General features: G+C 38.2%; 1 protein-coding gene across 2 annotated transcripts; it reads right to left on the bottom strand.

Moving 5' to 3' along the window:
• Positions 1-16,014, bottom strand: LOC131466185 (tetratricopeptide repeat protein 39C). 2 transcript variants are annotated; one of them, XM_058639377.1, is made up of 15 exons: positions 15,843-16,014; positions 15,366-15,710; positions 13,950-13,998; positions 10,709-10,837; positions 9,385-9,499; positions 7,700-8,060; positions 5,476-5,644; positions 4,327-4,420; positions 4,135-4,242; positions 3,907-4,016; positions 3,143-3,266; positions 2,951-3,048; positions 2,750-2,854; positions 2,620-2,658; positions 1-1,920 (listed from the first exon to the last, which is right to left on the bottom strand). In XM_058639377.1, exons 2-15 carry the CDS (start codon positions 15,512-15,514, stop codon positions 1,831-1,833), a joined length of 1,740 nt encoding a protein of 579 aa, XP_058495360.1. In that variant the 5' UTR covers positions 15,515-15,710; positions 15,843-16,014; the 3' UTR covers positions 1-1,830. The 2 variants fall into 2 exon arrangements, with proteins under 2 accessions (XP_058495360.1, XP_058495359.1); XM_058639376.1 differs by having other exon boundaries at positions 15,366-16,014.
• Positions 16,015-17,283: the final 1,269 nt, after the last annotated feature.

The raw sequence follows: 17,283 nt of genomic DNA, 5'->3' as shown, positions 1-17,283 counted from the left end.
TACATTAATGGAGAACAGTTTATTGTAGAGTTCAGTCAAACACATTGGGACACCACCATCTTGACACGTGATCTCAAAATTCAACAAAATTGAATGACAAAAGGAAAAAAAACTCCCAGCAACAGAAGTATTTGGTATAGCGGGTCAAGTGACATCATACTGACATTTCACTGTTTAACCAACCACTTGCACAGTGGTCACCGTTACATTTACCACAATTTACATCCACCACGGGCACAGGGGATGACTGGGTCTGATGGACCAGCTTTAGCATGAGCAAAAAAAAAAAAAAAAACATCTTATCCATCCACTTGATGAAAAACACAGATGATCACTTTGAAATTTTTTTTTTTTTATCATGATGTTCTTTACTTGTATTGCTGAGATGACCAGAAGAAAATATGTGGCACTGAATATTCCATATGTACAGTGTAAACAGTGTTGAGAAATTATTCCTTATCCAATTCAAGTTCACCAACCTGATCACTAATGCTGAAGTATAACAGGATTTGTTGGTTAAACCTTTGTATATAGCATACAATAAATCATACTAGTAAATGTACTTCATCGGCTATGTATTAAATAAACCTGTCACAGTTGTGGACTTGTTGTCGAGCTTGTATCACTATCAAAATAATAATTACTGATTATTAGCCTGACATTTAGCTGCACCGTTCATTGGTAAACTCACAGTACTGAATGTACTGCATAAAAATTCCTTGATGTACAAACAGGAACAGCCGACTTCACTCGTCTTGAGGTCACTGTGATCCTGTCATTCCACGCATATAGTGCAGAAATCACGTCAATAACATCATTAGGGCATAATGTTGTGATTTCTCAATTATAAATGCACATGTAATGTAACTACTTGAGTGTGACTGACTCACAGCAGCCTCTTATACAACAGTGTGTGAGATTTCAGGTGAGCAGTATTAAATTGTCATTTTGTCAATAAACCCATTGTGTCTTTTTCACCCAGCAGATCTAGACATTTTTCGTGAGAAGCACTTTGAATGTAACAATTTATTATCTTCAAAAGAACATACAAAATTCAAATATTTAATTTGACTAATATTCCCAAACATGATATGTGACAGCATTTTAAAATCTGTTTTATTACTATTATTGTGTTATTTGTGTAAAATGTAAAATGCATGTTTTTTAAGGAATCAAGTAAAACACTATTATCTGTATATTTTATTACTCTTTGTAAAGTTACTATTGAGGAAAGTACCTACAGTGTAAGTTCATAAAATGGTTACTTTTGCGTGCTGTTAAAAGTGGAGCCATAACTGAAATCTTCCCACACAATATTGAGGGAAATTGTTACTTGTAGGTGAAGAAAACACTTAAAGAAACAGCTACAGATATGAGGAACTTATTGAACTTATTTGTTTCCTTGCTCTGTGACAAGTATTCAAATCAATTCCATCTCTGTGCGTCCAGCTCAGGAGGTGATTTAGTTTAGCATAGCTTAGCATCGAGAGGAAATAACGAGAAACGGCAATATTAACTGAGCAATTCCTCTGAGTCCCAATATTGGGGTTGTTAGGTTTGCACAGTAATAAATCCATGTATATGGATGTATAACAAGATATGCCTTTGCTATTTTCCTAGTTATCACACAAGTTGTTTCTATCTCTTTCCAGTCTTGTGTGCTAAGCTAGTAAACTAGCCTTGAAAAACAAGCATATTTCTCCAAACCATTCAAAAATGATAAACACAGGCGTCTGATCGCTAGGACGTCAGACAGTTGGGTTGAAAGGCTTAGAACCTGTGGTAAAAAGCCACGAGCATGGCTTGAGCTGATGGAACGTCTCCCTGGAGTCACTGAGGCACCACTTCCTTCAACGAGGCCAGGGCTGAATGGATGCGGACATGAAGCCTGTTCTCAAAGTCATAGCCTGTAAAGTCCTCCTAGAAACATTAGAAATAAATACCGCTAACATTTAATACTGTATACTGTATGTGGACAGACATTAAAGCCAGGGTTGGTAAGAAAGAGGAAAAAGCAACAGCAGACCAATCAGTGGCCGACAGTCTGTTTACAGTGATATCATCCATGTTAAATAAATAGATTTGATTCACTTTGTGTAACTTTTCACAGATGTTTTGTGTTCTTCAGTTAGACAGATATCGTAAAGTGTTGCTATATGATTGTCTTTGTCTATAATTGCTTTATCATGATATTATTGGTATCATGGACCATGTATTGTGAGGTACTTCTGTGATTCCCACCCCATTATGCTCATCTACTTGCATTTACTTATGTCTAGAGGTGATATTGATATGAGTTTTTCAGTGGTTGATGCCACTGAAGCTGATACGTTTGGCCGCTTTTCTTTTCCCCTCCATTTAGTCTGTCCAATGTAGATTTTCTGCACTGAACTACACTTGTATATTTAATAAAAAGTGACTAATCTTTGCATCATTCATCAAGTTTCTGAGAACATAGATATGGAAACTTACATAATTGAATATTCCGCATCAGCAGGTTATTGAAAATAGGTCAAAAATTGTCTACATCCACACAAATCTACTTATGTCCTTGTATTGACTGTCCATAATGAGAACTGGGATTTATGAATTTCAATGATTACTGTACGAATGTTTTACCTTTGCTTGAAGTAGCAAAGACCTTCCCTTTCCTACCGTCTGGATCGGGGGGAAAAAAGAGAGAGGGTTACAACTGAGAATGTGAGGTCATCAAATACAAATATACAAACATTGTGCGCAACAGACTGACCTCAGGTTGTGCAATGAGTATACATCCCAGTTCATACACAGCATATGGTTGAACATACGAGTTGATCTGCCGTCCATACTCGTCTCTAGCAGCCAACTGGAAATACTAGATGACGGACAGAGTGGATACAAGAACATTTAGAGGCGACATTACCAGTGCAGATCATCCAAAACCTGCTCCATTCAGGACATGACACGATACCTGGAGAGCATCCCTCATGTTTCCATGGCATTTGTGAATGGCACCAAGAAGCAGATGTTTTAATCCTCTGCACAAAGTGTCATCTAAACTCTGTAACACTGAACACACACAGAAGGACATCATCTCACACACACACACACACAGAGTATAAATGTGGAAATTACAGGTACAAATCATGTAGGTTACACACACCCTGATTCATGATCTGCAGCTTAGATGAGGAGCAGTTTGGAAGAGCTTTCCACAGGTAAAGCACTTCAATGACACCCAGGATGCACAGCTCTTTGGTGGGTGAGATCTTCCTCAATCTCTCAGCCTAAAGAAACATGTTAGGAAGAGAAAGACACATGTTATTATAATAATAATTTCATTTGTATTGCACTGTTAAAGCTTCAGCAGAAAGATTATGAATCAAATTATGATGGGAAAAATCAGAAACTCATGCCAGACATGGCAAACCAAAACTAGAAACATGCACACCAAACATGACTGCATACTTATATATATATATATATATATATATATATATACATATAGCAACAGCACCTATTATTATTATTTACATCCACTCCTTTTGTGTGTGTGGTTTAAAATTTTCAGCTTTGAGCGGTCATCAAGACTAGAACAGTGCTATATAAATACAGACTATTCACCATTACCTGAGCTTGTTTTTCTAACATTGACAGTAAAGATCTATTTTAAATGAATGAAATGAGTTAGCAAACATAGTAGATACACTCCTAAAGCAAATAAAATACCAACATACAACTCCTGAATTTAAAAACACATAAAAGTGAACAATAAAAAACCCTAACCCTGGTAATTATAATAGTGATTTAACATGTGCAATAAAAACAACATAAAAATACAATAAAACAATATACTAAAAGTGGAATTAAGTTTGATAAAAGCATGAAAGACCAAACAAACGGAGCAACATGTGATGCTCTACCCACCCTTCTGACAGCAAACTGCTCTATCTGGTTGTTTTTTCTCTTGAACAGCCTCTGCACATCTTTAAACACTCCACTCGCTCCCTCCAGGTCACCAGATGCACCCTGACACACTGGAAAACAACAGACAGAGACGATAATGGAACACAGATTCAAAGCATCACAACAGTGCAAACATTTGCTTGTATGTGTGTGTGTGTGTGTGTGTGTGTGTGTGTGTGTCGGGCTCACCGCCAGTTAAGTAGGCGTAGTAGCATTGTGACCAACGTGACTCATTCTTCAACCTTTCAAACGACCTGTATGCATCCTCAAAATTCATCTCAATCATGCTGCACCAGCCTGTCAAGCACACACACAGAGTAGAATGAGTCCATCGTTGCTCTGAACAGTGTGTCAGAACTGACATGATAAGAAAACACGTACCAATCTCATAGAGACACACATGCTGGATCTCTCTTTGGTCTGATGCGAGCTCTAAAGCGTCGTGGAAACAGGCCAGAGCACTGTTGATGTGACACTGTGGACAGATGAAAGAACACGTCAACACACATTAATTATGTTAGACACACACGACATGGCGGGCATGTGCCGAGTGACAGACAAGTGCGTGGTTAAACAAATGATGGGGAGTTTTTGAACTGTATCACGTCCGTATTATTATCATGTGTTTGGACAGTGGTTTCTAAACTGGCTGTTGAAGATTCACTTCAATAACTAATAATTACATGAAAAGGTCATCCAATGGTGCGACCCCTCTGCTCACCCACCTGTTTCCCCCCCCAAGTGCGTCATGGAACTACTACTACATGTACCAGAAAGGATTTTGCCATCAACAACATCAACAATCACATTGATTTTTCCATCGGATTAAAAGATTTAAATCAAAGATTCAATTTTAAGTTTGTGGGAGGAGCTGTTCTTCTCCATTTGCGTAGTAAGCTTCTGCCTCACAAATGCTAAATGCCTGCTCTGGGTTGTTTGTCCATTTGGGCAATAAACTGTGCATAAGAATTAACACAGCCTTCCTTTTCTTTTGCACCATGACACTTTTACATCCACTCATACCAGTATAAACCTTGTTTAAAACATCTATTTTACAAAATCAACATCATATGCGACTGAGACCGTTAACTCTTCAGGAAAAACGTTTATTGACGATATAAATCAAGAAAGAAGTCAGCTCGTTTTCTCATAAACTGAGTTCTTCTTGCAACCAGTGGTGACGTACTTCTACTTGTATCCCAATTCCTGGGTTTCACTTTTAAAACTGGAAGATTTCCACCATTTTTATATATCGTCTATGGCTCGGGCTGCTGTAGAAACATAGCAGCGCCTCCTTAAAGCAAGGCCCTTTCCTAAAGTACACACAAAGGTTTTATTCTGAGGCTACAATGACAGAAGTTTTTTTCATGTCAGAGCTAATATACACTTATACAAATATGTTGATGGGTAGTATATTCAATTTCTGCCAATAAACCCTTCTATGTGTTGCACGCTGGACCTTTAAAGTGAGTCATTATTTAAAGGCTACAGTTACAGTAGTTGCTGCTACTTGGTGGTACATGTACGTACCTCTAGCCTCTGAACCCGTCCTTTAAAGAACATGAAGAGTGATGAGTTGGGGTAAACCACCGACTTCCTCTGCAGAATAGCTTTGGCCTCCAGTAAACCTGCGTGTGTATCAGAGCCGTCCAGAGCAAAGAAGGGCAACACTACTGTGTGGTACCACAAGAGGGCCAACCTGAGCAAGACAACAACACATTCTTATCAGACTTCAGCTGCACTGACTTATAGTTGGGTGATTGGACACCCTGAATGCCTGCTCATGCTCTGTGGAACTCTGCTGAGTTGGAAAGTATCATAAGTGAGTCATTGTCTTTAAGTGCCACAGCCACAGCCAGGGCCAAGAGAAATGATGAATCAGCAAAAAGGACTCCAAAACCTGTCTTAGCCGGGTCTCACTTAGTAAAATAGGTTTTTATCTCAATGTTACTCTCTAATTAAATAAAGTAGTAGTTTATTTAGAACATGCAAACAATATATATATATAAAATATACTGCATACCCAATTGACGGGAAAAAACAACTGCAATAATGATATTATCGACGTTATTTAAAAAACACAAAATTAACCTATAAATAACAACAAAAAAGTGTAATCATTTTGGTCATATGTTTCAGACCTGTGACCCAACGTCATTTATCACCACTTATGCCTACAGAGGGAATGACATTGTGTTGCTTTTAACACAAATATAGAAATGTGTATAATATGATTTCAGATTAAATCACATTTTACTGATTCCACCATCAATCAATCCTACAACAAAAGAAACAATCCTTATATCACAGACGTTTATACTGAACCAGCACATAGTGTTTCCCCAGTGGTCATAGAATAATTAAAAAGAAGCACTTTGTGGATTTTTTGTTGTTGTTGTTGTCCATGTTAAATGTGATGCTACTAAATGGAGCTTTAAAGTGACATTAGTTTGTCGACAATCTGCTGATGAGGAGACGGTGATATGATTGAAAGCTCCAGAATAGCAATGCAATCCACTCCATTTTCAATTACTAATAAAAAATCTACAGCAAAGAAGATTATAGCCTATGCATAATATATAACATACGGTAAATAAACATAGATAAATGTAAGCAACAGGAAGTTTGATGATGCACATATATATTTTTAGATTTGTAATAGTTTGAGCCTCAAACCATTTCATACATTTTGTATAAACACCTATATGTATGTATGTATATATATATATATATATATATATATATATATATATATATATATGTGTGTATATATAATATATTATATATATATATGTGTGTATATATATAATATATATATATATTATATATATGTGTGTGTATATATATTATATATATATACACACATACATATAAGTGTTTATACAAAACATATATATATATATATATACATATGTATATATACACATACATATACATATATACATATATTCATTCTACCTATAATTGTCATGTCAATATTCTGCACATATTGCATACTTATTGGTTTTTACTCATCCCATGTTCAATTTTTGTTTATACTGTAAATATCAAGCCCATACTGTATATATTCTGGAAACTGTCTATAATGTACATTATATTTTAACTTTTTACAGCCTCATTGTTAATATCTTTCTATATTTTACTTTCTTGGACATGCATGTTTATTATTTGTTATCTTTATCTTTACTGTCTTAGCTGCCGTGACAATGTAAATTTCCCCACTGTGGAACTAATAAAGGACCATCTTATCTTATGATTCATTCTGATATGATATCGTATTCATCTGCACTATTCAGTGTCGATTTGGTTTGTTTATGTATGGTACTTGACACACACATATTCTTGAAACACATATTATCCATCTATTGCTGCATTAATGGGTTTGGCCACTTGGTGGCACTGTAGCAATGTGTCAACAACCCTGAAATATTCATGATTATCACCCTACACTTGAAGGTTATGGCAATGTGTTGCCTACTAAACACATCCACTTGATTAATTCAAGTGCAATACTTGCTCTTTATTAGTGCAGCCAGAGCTTATTATGTATTTGGCTGTGTTTTTGTCTGCGTGTATGAGCAGCATAATTCAACATGTAGAATTGTTAACCTTATGAAAGTGAAGTGGCCTTGGCAGATGTTCTGCACTTCCTGAGAGCTCTCTCACCATCTCCTTTGTTTTCTTTTGTTTTACAGTGAAATGCTCCACCATGCTTGTGACACTGATGTCACAGAGATCAGCTGAGCCTACTCACGTAGCTAGCGGTGCCTTCATGTCCTTGCTCTCGCTCGCATACATGAGAGAGGACAGACCCTGGAGTCGGTCGCCGGGGAAACCCAGCAGGTTGATGATCTTGAGCAGGTGTGGTGGCACCATGGAGATGCACAGATGGAAGAGGCCGTAGCCGAAGCTCACGGAGCCCTTGAGCCGGTCCAGGGCCTCGGGCGTGACGCCGTTCTCCACCGGTGTGTTGTGGTTGGCGTTGTCGGCTGAGAGGGAGTCCTGGTTGACAGAGGACCGTCGCTGACAGACCTCCTGCAGCTGGCTGATGTCACTGTGGCACTTATTGTACATTTTCCAGGCCTTACGCAGAATCCAGCCTCCTTTGATATATGCTAGTATAGGAAACAATAGGAAACAAGATGTGTTTGTTGATGAAGAACATAGTTTCTTTTAAAGCTGTAACTTTGAAATATAAATAAATGTCTGTCACATTGCAATGAGTATATATGTCACCTTTTTATATTGTTGATATTTGTCTATATTGTACATTCACAGATGTGAAAATGCATGTTTATTATTTATTACCTTTATCTTTACTGTCTTTGCTGCTGTGACACTGTCTTATCTTCTGTTCTGATTAAGCCTACTGGCCCCACTCGACTCTCTGTGTTAATGAGTACAGAAGTCTTTTGTTCTCGTGCCCTAAGCTGCACACACACACACAGGGAGGGAAGCAGGAACACACCAGCTCTAGTAAAGCGAGGTGCTCCATGAAGTTGGACTATGGCTGAAAACACCAAAGAAGCATCAATGGAAAGGTTTAAGAATTGGCTCGTACTGATAAAAATAGACATGGATGTTCAGTAGGATTTCAAAATCATATTCTTATAATTCTTATATATTTGGTTTCGTGATCGTCCGATATTGAAATGCGTGCTCATAAAAATGCAAAGCCAATCAAGTGCTCCCTAAACTCAAGCCATGTTCCCACTAAGTGGAACAGTTTGGTTTAGTACAGTATGGTAAGTAGTTTTTTTTTGCATTTCCATTAGGAATAGTTCCAAATATAACCTACCCTACATATCCTACTGTTCCAGTTTTTGGCTCCCTTCCCTTTGGAGTACCAGAGTAAAATGGTACAGTAATGTCAACTTGTGTCTACCAAGTAAAGGTACTGTTCTCGGTATAACCGTACCATCATGGACACACAGCATAAGTGCCTGAATGTGCCAATATCAGCTGCTGCTGTTCCTGCACCATGCAGCTCCCAGTGACATTACATGAAACAAAAACCAAATGTACTTACTATACTTACTATACTTGCCACTTGTTTGTCACTAAAATCAATGAATCATTTTGGTCATAATGACAGGATAATAAGTGGATATTAGAGGAGTGGGGGTGGTGGATATAGACATGCATCGGGTAGCTAAACTGGCAGGGTTTTGGTAATTATTCAGAATTCCTCAGGTAAGTGGAGCTCTAATTCATGAAAGCTGGAATTGGTAAGTTTGGAAAAAGCTAGAGCAATCTCAGGACCTGTGCTAAGGATATGCAGCCACAATATTCTGGCCTTTTAAGAAGCACAGTGGAAAATTGAGTTACTATTTATACACTAATCACAAAGTTTGAGTTCTCTGTAATGTCTGGGTTTTGAGTTACACTGTTCACAAAACTGGTTACCATGAGAGACACAGATTTAAAGATGTTGATTACCAGAAAGTTCCTGTTTGACAAAGGAGAGCACGGCGAGGTACACCTGACAGTCTGCAACAATAATCTGTCTCTGAAGACGGTCCACGACAACGACGCCCGACCTCTGGGAGTCCATCTGTAACACACACACACACACACACACACACACACACACACACACAAAACAAACAAACATTCAATCAGCAGCGTGCACATCCACCCTGCTACCTGTTTACCCCTCAGGCTGCAGAGTTAGAGGTTTCCTGAATGAGCTGGAGCTGCCTGAGTGCCGCCACACTGCTCATCCAGTTTGTTGATTACATTACACAGAAGTATTAATTCAATCTGCGGGTAGGTTTGGTATGATCTCACTGCCTTCCTGCATCATTAAGCCTGATGACAATGACATAGTGTTATTATCTGTGCTGTCGTCTGTTCTGGCTGTTTATCAGGAGATATGAACAGAAAATTAAATCTCAGTAAAGAATTGTGTAACTCGATGTCAGCACTTTATTTCATGCTATATTCATCACTTTATTTCAAGAATAGTAACAACCGTCGCGAAATTACGCAACGGTTTGTGCTATCGGAAAAACAACGGTTTCTGAACGCTGAGAAGTTACCAATGTGTGGTTATTACAGTAATTTCACTCGCGCTGTTTCAGGAATCGGCGACTTAGTCACCAGAGAGTTGGAGAAACGCCTCTACATAGTTTCCATTTTTTGGCCCGTTTTTGCACATCAAGATAAAGACTCAAAAAAATGTTATTTTGAATTTTAAATTTAACACAAAATCTGGTGTCTGTGTACAACTACTGCGTTTTTTTTTTGTTTTTTTTTAAATAAAATGTAACATTCAAAATTGTTAAAGCAGTATTTTAACATGCAGCAAATGTAAATGAATAAATGAATAAATCAAAAATTATTTTCTGGCCCTTTTGTGGTTAAATAAGCAAAAAAGTCCTTACATTTTGAGGCTTAGGTGTTAAACGGTTAAGATGATTTATATTGAACACGTCACATCTCACTTAGAACTTTGGAAATTCACTCTCCACAACCAAACACAACCTCTCGTTCAACACATGACATTTATGGCTTAGATTTTATTCATCACTTTTAAAAGCCTGGATGGGACTGGATCATGATCACATACTGTAGGTGAAGAATCTCCATTGGATCCATCTATTTGAAGATTCTTATATCTTGAATGAAAACCAGAGGTAACTGGACATTTGCTGACAAGTCTCATCACACTGGAATGAGGAGATCATGTAAGTTACAGTGGCCTAAATAATAATAATCATAATAATAATAATAATAATAAAAAAACTGTGCTTTCACTTACGCTCTTCTTTATCTTGTTTCTGATTGTCTCTATCACTCCGGCGCTGTCGCTCTCACACAGTTTCTCCGTCGTCCTCAGGTCGTCACAGGCCGTCTGCATCTTCTCCTCCTCAAATGTCATCATGGCGTTCTGCAAGGATATGCAGCAAGGAGACATTATACACCACAGCCTCTGGTTCACTGATGAAAGAGTACATTTAAATTCAGAGGTCTGAAACATTTAAATTCAAAGGTCTGCAACATCGTATTATCTCAAGTATCAGTGGTATATACTGAATATTGTACAACCCTAAATCTAACCCACATATTTAAAATTGAACACCTTAAGGACACATTTTAGTCTCTTCCTTTTCTTCTTTTTGTCAACTAATGAGTCAGAATAAAAATACTATTAGATGGGCAGTTGTGTCCAGTACACAGTACTTCTTCATTTTTCTATTGTGAGTACTGGCACTTCTCATGAGATGCTGGTACTGTCATAGGTCATCTGTCCAACTCATTACTATGCCCCAGAATGACAATTCCTCAGGCTGCACTATGTGACGTTTACCCTCTGTTTCTAGTGTCTCGAATTTTATTCACGATATCTATCAGCAGATGATCCATTGTGGTGACGCCTAAAGAAGAAGATCTATGAAAAGTGTTTCACTAATGTTTAGTCGTATCTGGTGACTTCTTGCCACACTTAATAAAATAGACTGTGTGCTTGAAGTTTAAATCATTAAATCATTGTTGGAAATGTTAAAGGATATTCTAAATACACAAGTTGGCCAAAATGTGTGATTTTTATTTGAACTGCATATTTAAATAAACACTAACATCTTCTGGTATGTTTTATTTATTCAAGAGTTTCATAGTGAGTCATTTAGTGATTGAGTAAAACATACATACATGTGTCATATAGATAAGGAGAGCACTGGCACTTATTTTACCCACACTTCACACACAATGACTTTTCTTTCCTTTCCCTGATTTATCACTCTGTTTTTCTGTCCTAAGAACGATGAATTGTTTTGTCCATCCATCTGTTTTCTACCGCTTTATCCTCCACATGAAGGTTATTTTGGGAGAGCTGGAGCCAATCCCAGCTGACACAGGATGAAACGTGGGGTACACACACACCTGAGAGGTCGCCAGTCCATCACATGGCAAACACATAGAGACGAAAAAGCGTTCATTCCCTCATTCACACCGACAGTAAAGTGTCCAATTAACCTCAGCATGTTTTTGGACTGTGGTAGAACCCGGAGAAAACCCTTGCACACAGAAAGGTCGAACTGGGATCTGAAGCGGTGACCTTTTTCTGTGAAGCAACAATACGAGCCACTGCAGCACCGCATGGCCCTGATTTGTCCTTATAAAAATATAATAAATGAAGTCTTTCACACGACCTGAATTATCTTACAACATTTAACATTCTATCATAGATCCATCATTATCACTTCTTCAGTAAACACAGGCCGGGTGATCAGTCAATAGTCACCGCACATGTGATATGTTGGCTCATCGCTACAGACGCCACTGTTTTGTCATATCAGACTAAAACAATCTGCACAGCAAATCTATATTTAAGCTGATTTCCACTCCTGCTGTGGGAGTGAGCGAGTGTTACGTAACAGTCTTAAAAAGAGGGCGAACACAACAAAGAGCTCTTCTCTCTGCATAACAATGAATGGAGAGACACGGTGACATCTGCACAGCTGTGTGACTGGAGCTGCAAACACACACACACAGTCTGGAAAGGTTTGCTGTGATTTAGCAGAAATAAGAAGGGAAATAATCACACGGACAGTAACGACTGACCGTGATATAAATCTTAAAATCTTTGCAAATCCATGTGCAATAAAACTTGAACGATGTATTTCAACCCTGTACAAAATGTACAGTATGTGCAGCTTAGATTAAAGCACCTATGTTTTTTTTCATTTCTGCATCACAAATTGGATCAATGACTTAATTAATCAGTCTGAGTGTTCTTTCATTAACTAAAACATGCACCCTCATTTTTCAGCTGGTTGAACTGTGAATGTTCTCTGGATTCTTTGCTCCACGTAACAAAGAAATCATAGTCATTTCATCATTTTTGGTTTGTGGACATTTGAGAACATCATCAGTTTAAGGTTTGGGAAACACCACTCAACATTTTATGATATTTTATGGACACAAAAACTATTCATTAACGACTAATAGAGAAAACAATCAACACATTAGGCAATTAGGGAAAAGACTGTTCATTGCAGACCCATCACACATTCTGTATCATCATTAGTCTCTCTCTGTTATTTGGAACACAGCGTACTTTTTGTCTCATGTTTGTCTGGTGTATAAAAAGTGTGTTTGTTTTGTAGCATCACATGTAAACGACCTGCTTTTTATACAGATATTTCTAGTTAAGCTCCATTTTTAAGGATGAAAGCTGCTACTTGGATACATTAAAATGGACATGATGGTGTCACATTATCTAATGATTAAAATTTCGAGATTCAAGACATTTTATTTGCCATTTGTACACACACACACTCTCACGCGCGCAGTTACAGTACGAGCGTCTATTTTTGTGTTGTTGGAGTCAGCAGTGTACAAACATAAGTGAATATGATAATACTACCATAAAGGTCAATAAAATAAAGAGCCCTGATCAGCACTGCAGCATTCGATGCAGTAGATTTGTCTTTAACATAATGGTAATTTTTATAATCTAATATTATTTGCTCTCCTGCATTTAATTAATCCCGGTTCACTAATGAAGGGCTTCCGTGATGATGAGATGTCTCCACCCCCTCTGCCCTCAGGGTCATTTAGCATCTGGGGCGGAGGATGACATCATCTCAGGCTTCATATGGTGTGTGAGTGTCCATACAGGGGGCAGCGTGTGTGTGTGTGTGTGTGTGTCGTCAGTGATGATGGGTGCAGCATTATAGTAATGTGCTTCTCTGCAAGAGCAATGCTGCTCCTGAGAGGAAGATGCAGCTTCCATTATGTTAATGGATGGAAAAGCAAGGAGGAGGACGGCGGTGGTGACAGTGATGCAGTCAGTTTGACACGTCAGGTTGTACAGGGTCATAAAAATGTGGTTTTTTTTGTCCTGCAGGAGGAGATTAAATGAGCTTGAATCCAACCCTACTGTCATGTGAGTTATATTTATAACCAGTTTTTTTTTTTTGATTGTTTCCTCAACACAATCTCACATTTCATCTGGCATTTCATTTGATCACTTTATCTCCAGCTGAGAGGAAACTCACCAGGAAACTGACAAAACTGGCCCCGAAGCTCATCAGCGGGCTCTGAGTCCTAGAGACACAATAAAGCACAAGTAGAATTAATAATCACAGGATTCATGCTTCTTTTTTTTTTTTAAAGAAACAACACGTGCATCACTGAGAGGAATCTTCACATTAAGGCTTAAGATTGTCAAATCAGTTGATATCAATAACTATCATGATAAATGTCAGATAATTCAACATTGATTTTTAATCCAAAGTGAAAGTTAAAGAGACTGAGAGTTAATTGTGGTTTTAAACCTCTTTCTAAACAGAAAACAAACATACATCTGATTGAAGACATTTGAAGCCCTAGCAAGTGTCAAATCTCAAAGTATATATAAATCTTTTTGTCATATTGCTTTTCAAGAAAATGATATTGTAATAATCGATATGTTGTATTCATTTGACAAAATGAAACCAATACATCTCAACTATTCCTGCCAGAATTCCCTTGTAAGCTACAAAACACTGTCAAAACTGGGAATTTTGTCTCACATGTTTTCTGCCATCTTTTTGTGTGACTCACTCATTAACTCAGTGTTGTCCAGTCTGCTATTTAGTTGTTCTATTTTTTTGTCTATACCAATTAAAAACGTTAATACATACAGTACATGTTGTACATAATTGAATTTTTTTGTTTTTCTTGCATTAGAATATAGTTTTTTAATGTAGATGGCGTCTCATACAGTACAGTATATGTGCCATAATCGGGGCATAACAATTTAACTCAATAAATTGCATTAATTGTAGTTGTGTTATTTATCAGTGCCACTCTTGTGTTTGTTTCTTAACCCTAGAGGGCAGTAAAATCACAAAAGTGGCCGAGTATAGTTTACATTTGCACTAAATGAGCAAATTTTCAACTCCAAAATAAAACCAAAACACTTAATGATGATAAGCATCATTTACATATCTAAAGATATGGAGATTTCTTTTTTCCCTCCACACCACACACACACTACTGGGGGCCCCTGGTGATCAGGGCCATCATTTTTTAATAACTAAAAATACAGTGAATATTGCAATGAAACCTGACTATAAAAAATGTATCACAAATCAAATTGCAATCGCAAAGTCTGTCAACCCCCAAAGGTATTTAGAAATAAATGACAGAGTCCATCTCTTTACAGATAGTCAGTGTCAGTCCCTGACACCGGAGGTTAATCGCTGCTCACACACACACACACACACACTGATAATAAACTGCCTTTATTACTTCCTTAAACAGTAAAATCAATAATGGAATGAAATTAAACCATTACATGCATGACGCTATTGGTTCAGTCAGTCCGTGTATAGAGTGTAAAGTGGAGATGTTTGCCCTCCTGCAGACTGATATAACAGATCATCCTGCAATGATATTCAAATAATAAATCCAACATATGTGTACTGTACCTGTATCTCCGGAAAAGCTCGTCGCTCTCCTTGAATCCGTTGTTGAGCAGCATGTTAATACCCTGCAGGGCCATCTCTGCATCATCCATGTTCTCTGCCTTCTCCTCCACCTGCTGCTGCTGATGCTGCTGCTGCTCTGGACCCGCCATTGTTTACTCTGCAGCTCCGAGGCTGCTGGATCAAAGCAAAGCGACGGAGAGGAGGACGACGTGGTTCTGATGCTGCTCTGGAACAAACCCGCATTGGTTTATTTCCACAGACTGAGGAGAAGCGGCAGAGAGGCGGGTCGGCTTCAATGAATAAGAAGAATAAATAAAGAGGAATCAGCTTGTGCAGAATCCGGATCTGAGAGAGAGAGAGAGAGAGAGAGAGAGAGAGTGATGTCCAGATCCACTCAGTTACACTGCACTGCTACACAGATACAGTCTGTGCGCTCATCCGTCACTTTGCAGCATCTGACGCGTTACATGACATTACATAGAGATCCAGAAGTGCTGTTGCTGCTGCTGCTGCTGCTCCAACAGTCCACACCGGCCTGCAGTCATAACTCGCGGCGCATCGCCGGGAGGATGGAGCAGAGAGGAAGAGGAGAGCAGCTGAGGCGAAGCAGCATCCCGTCACTCTTCATCCCTCACTCTCTTCCTCCCATCCTCGCTGCAGCCACAGGCCCACAACCCGGCAGGCTCCTCCCCCAACTGTCAGTCAGCCAATGAGCGCACAGAGTGAGCAGCAGGCTGCAGTCACTCTGACGATGACAGGCAGGTGGAGGCAGATGGCGATGGAGGCTGGTCACGCCTTGATTATGGTTTCAATTTATTTAATAATTCATAATGAGCACGGTCCCTCTTGTTTTACCTCAGTGTTTTCAAACTTTACTGAATTTTGTCATTGAAATGGCTTTGAAAAATATGAATCATTAGTCACCATAAAGGTGTGTTTTTCTTTCTTTCATTCCAGTGAAAGCAACAAAACAAGACAATGCAGCATAGAAACAAATCATCAGTAATCATCAGTGCTCAGGTCGTCATAGAGAAAGACAGCTGCTTCTTAACTGGTAAAATAAAGATTTCAATTAAAACATTTACAAAGTGCTGACCCAAGCCTTTGTGGACCACATTATTCATACAAATGTAACACTATCAATTTCATTAATTATAATTGTGTTATTTACACCAAACCATTGTCACGTTTGTTTATTGTAACCACAGAGGAAAGTAAAACCACAAAAGTGGCCATATATTCATTTGCACTTTCATATTCAAAGTGAAGCACTATATGTGTAAACTTATGTTGGATTAAGGAAGAGCATGAGTGGAGGAGCTCATTCCAAGGCCGTGGACAGATATAAACTGTTCATAACACGTGTTAACAACTCCATCAAAAAAGATTAAAAGCATGGTTTAAATAAATAAGAGTGAGGTTGATGCTTGTTTCTGACACTTTAGGTTGCATTTGTGAGGCAAAACAATTGTGATCAAAACTCAACTTCAACACTACAAGGGCTCGCTGATCAAATTTTGCCAATTTGTTTGGCAGAAAATAAATAAAACAAATATGACGAAAGGCCAGTTTTGCTTCTATAGCAGGGGTGTCAAACTCATTTTAGTTCAGGGGCCACATACTGTACAATTTGATCTCAAGTGGGCCGGACCAGTAATATAATAATAGCATAATAACCGATAAACAAAGGGAACTCCTAATTCCCCCCCCCCCATTTTTAAAAAAACAAAAACATTATGAACAACCGGACATTTCCCGAGGAAAAATAAGTGCAATTTCTAGAATATGATGCTTAATTTACCATTTACACATGATCACGGTGCATTTATATGATTCTGAGACTGAATATTATAATATTTTACATTTTGATTTGATTCTAAATTTTTACAAATTCATCCTGCGGGCTGGATTGGACCCT

This window comes from Solea solea, chromosome 9 (genome assembly GCF_958295425.1).
Source record: "Solea solea chromosome 9, fSolSol10.1, whole genome shotgun sequence".
Taxonomy (NCBI): domain Eukaryota; kingdom Metazoa; phylum Chordata; class Actinopteri; order Pleuronectiformes; family Soleidae; genus Solea; species Solea solea.
Note: the sequence above shows the minus strand (reverse complement) of the source record. Positions and strands in the feature narration are given on the sequence as shown.

What these genes read in the sequence shown, in the direction of transcription:
- LOC131466185 (XM_058639376.1), bottom strand. Translation starts at nt 15,514, where the DNA reads ATGGCGGGTCCAGAGCAGCAGCAGCATCAGCAGCAGCAGGTGGAGGAG. An exon ending in AGCAGTTTGCTGTCAGAAGG is followed by an intron (nt 3,267 to 3,906) that starts GTGGGTAGAGCA and finishes ATGTTTCTTTAG; the next exon opens with GCTGAGAGATTGAGGAAGAT. An exon ending in TACTCATTGCACAACCTGAG is followed by an intron (nt 2,659 to 2,749) that starts GTCAGTCTGTTG and finishes CCCCCGATCCAG; the next exon opens with ACGGTAGGAAAGGGAAGGTC.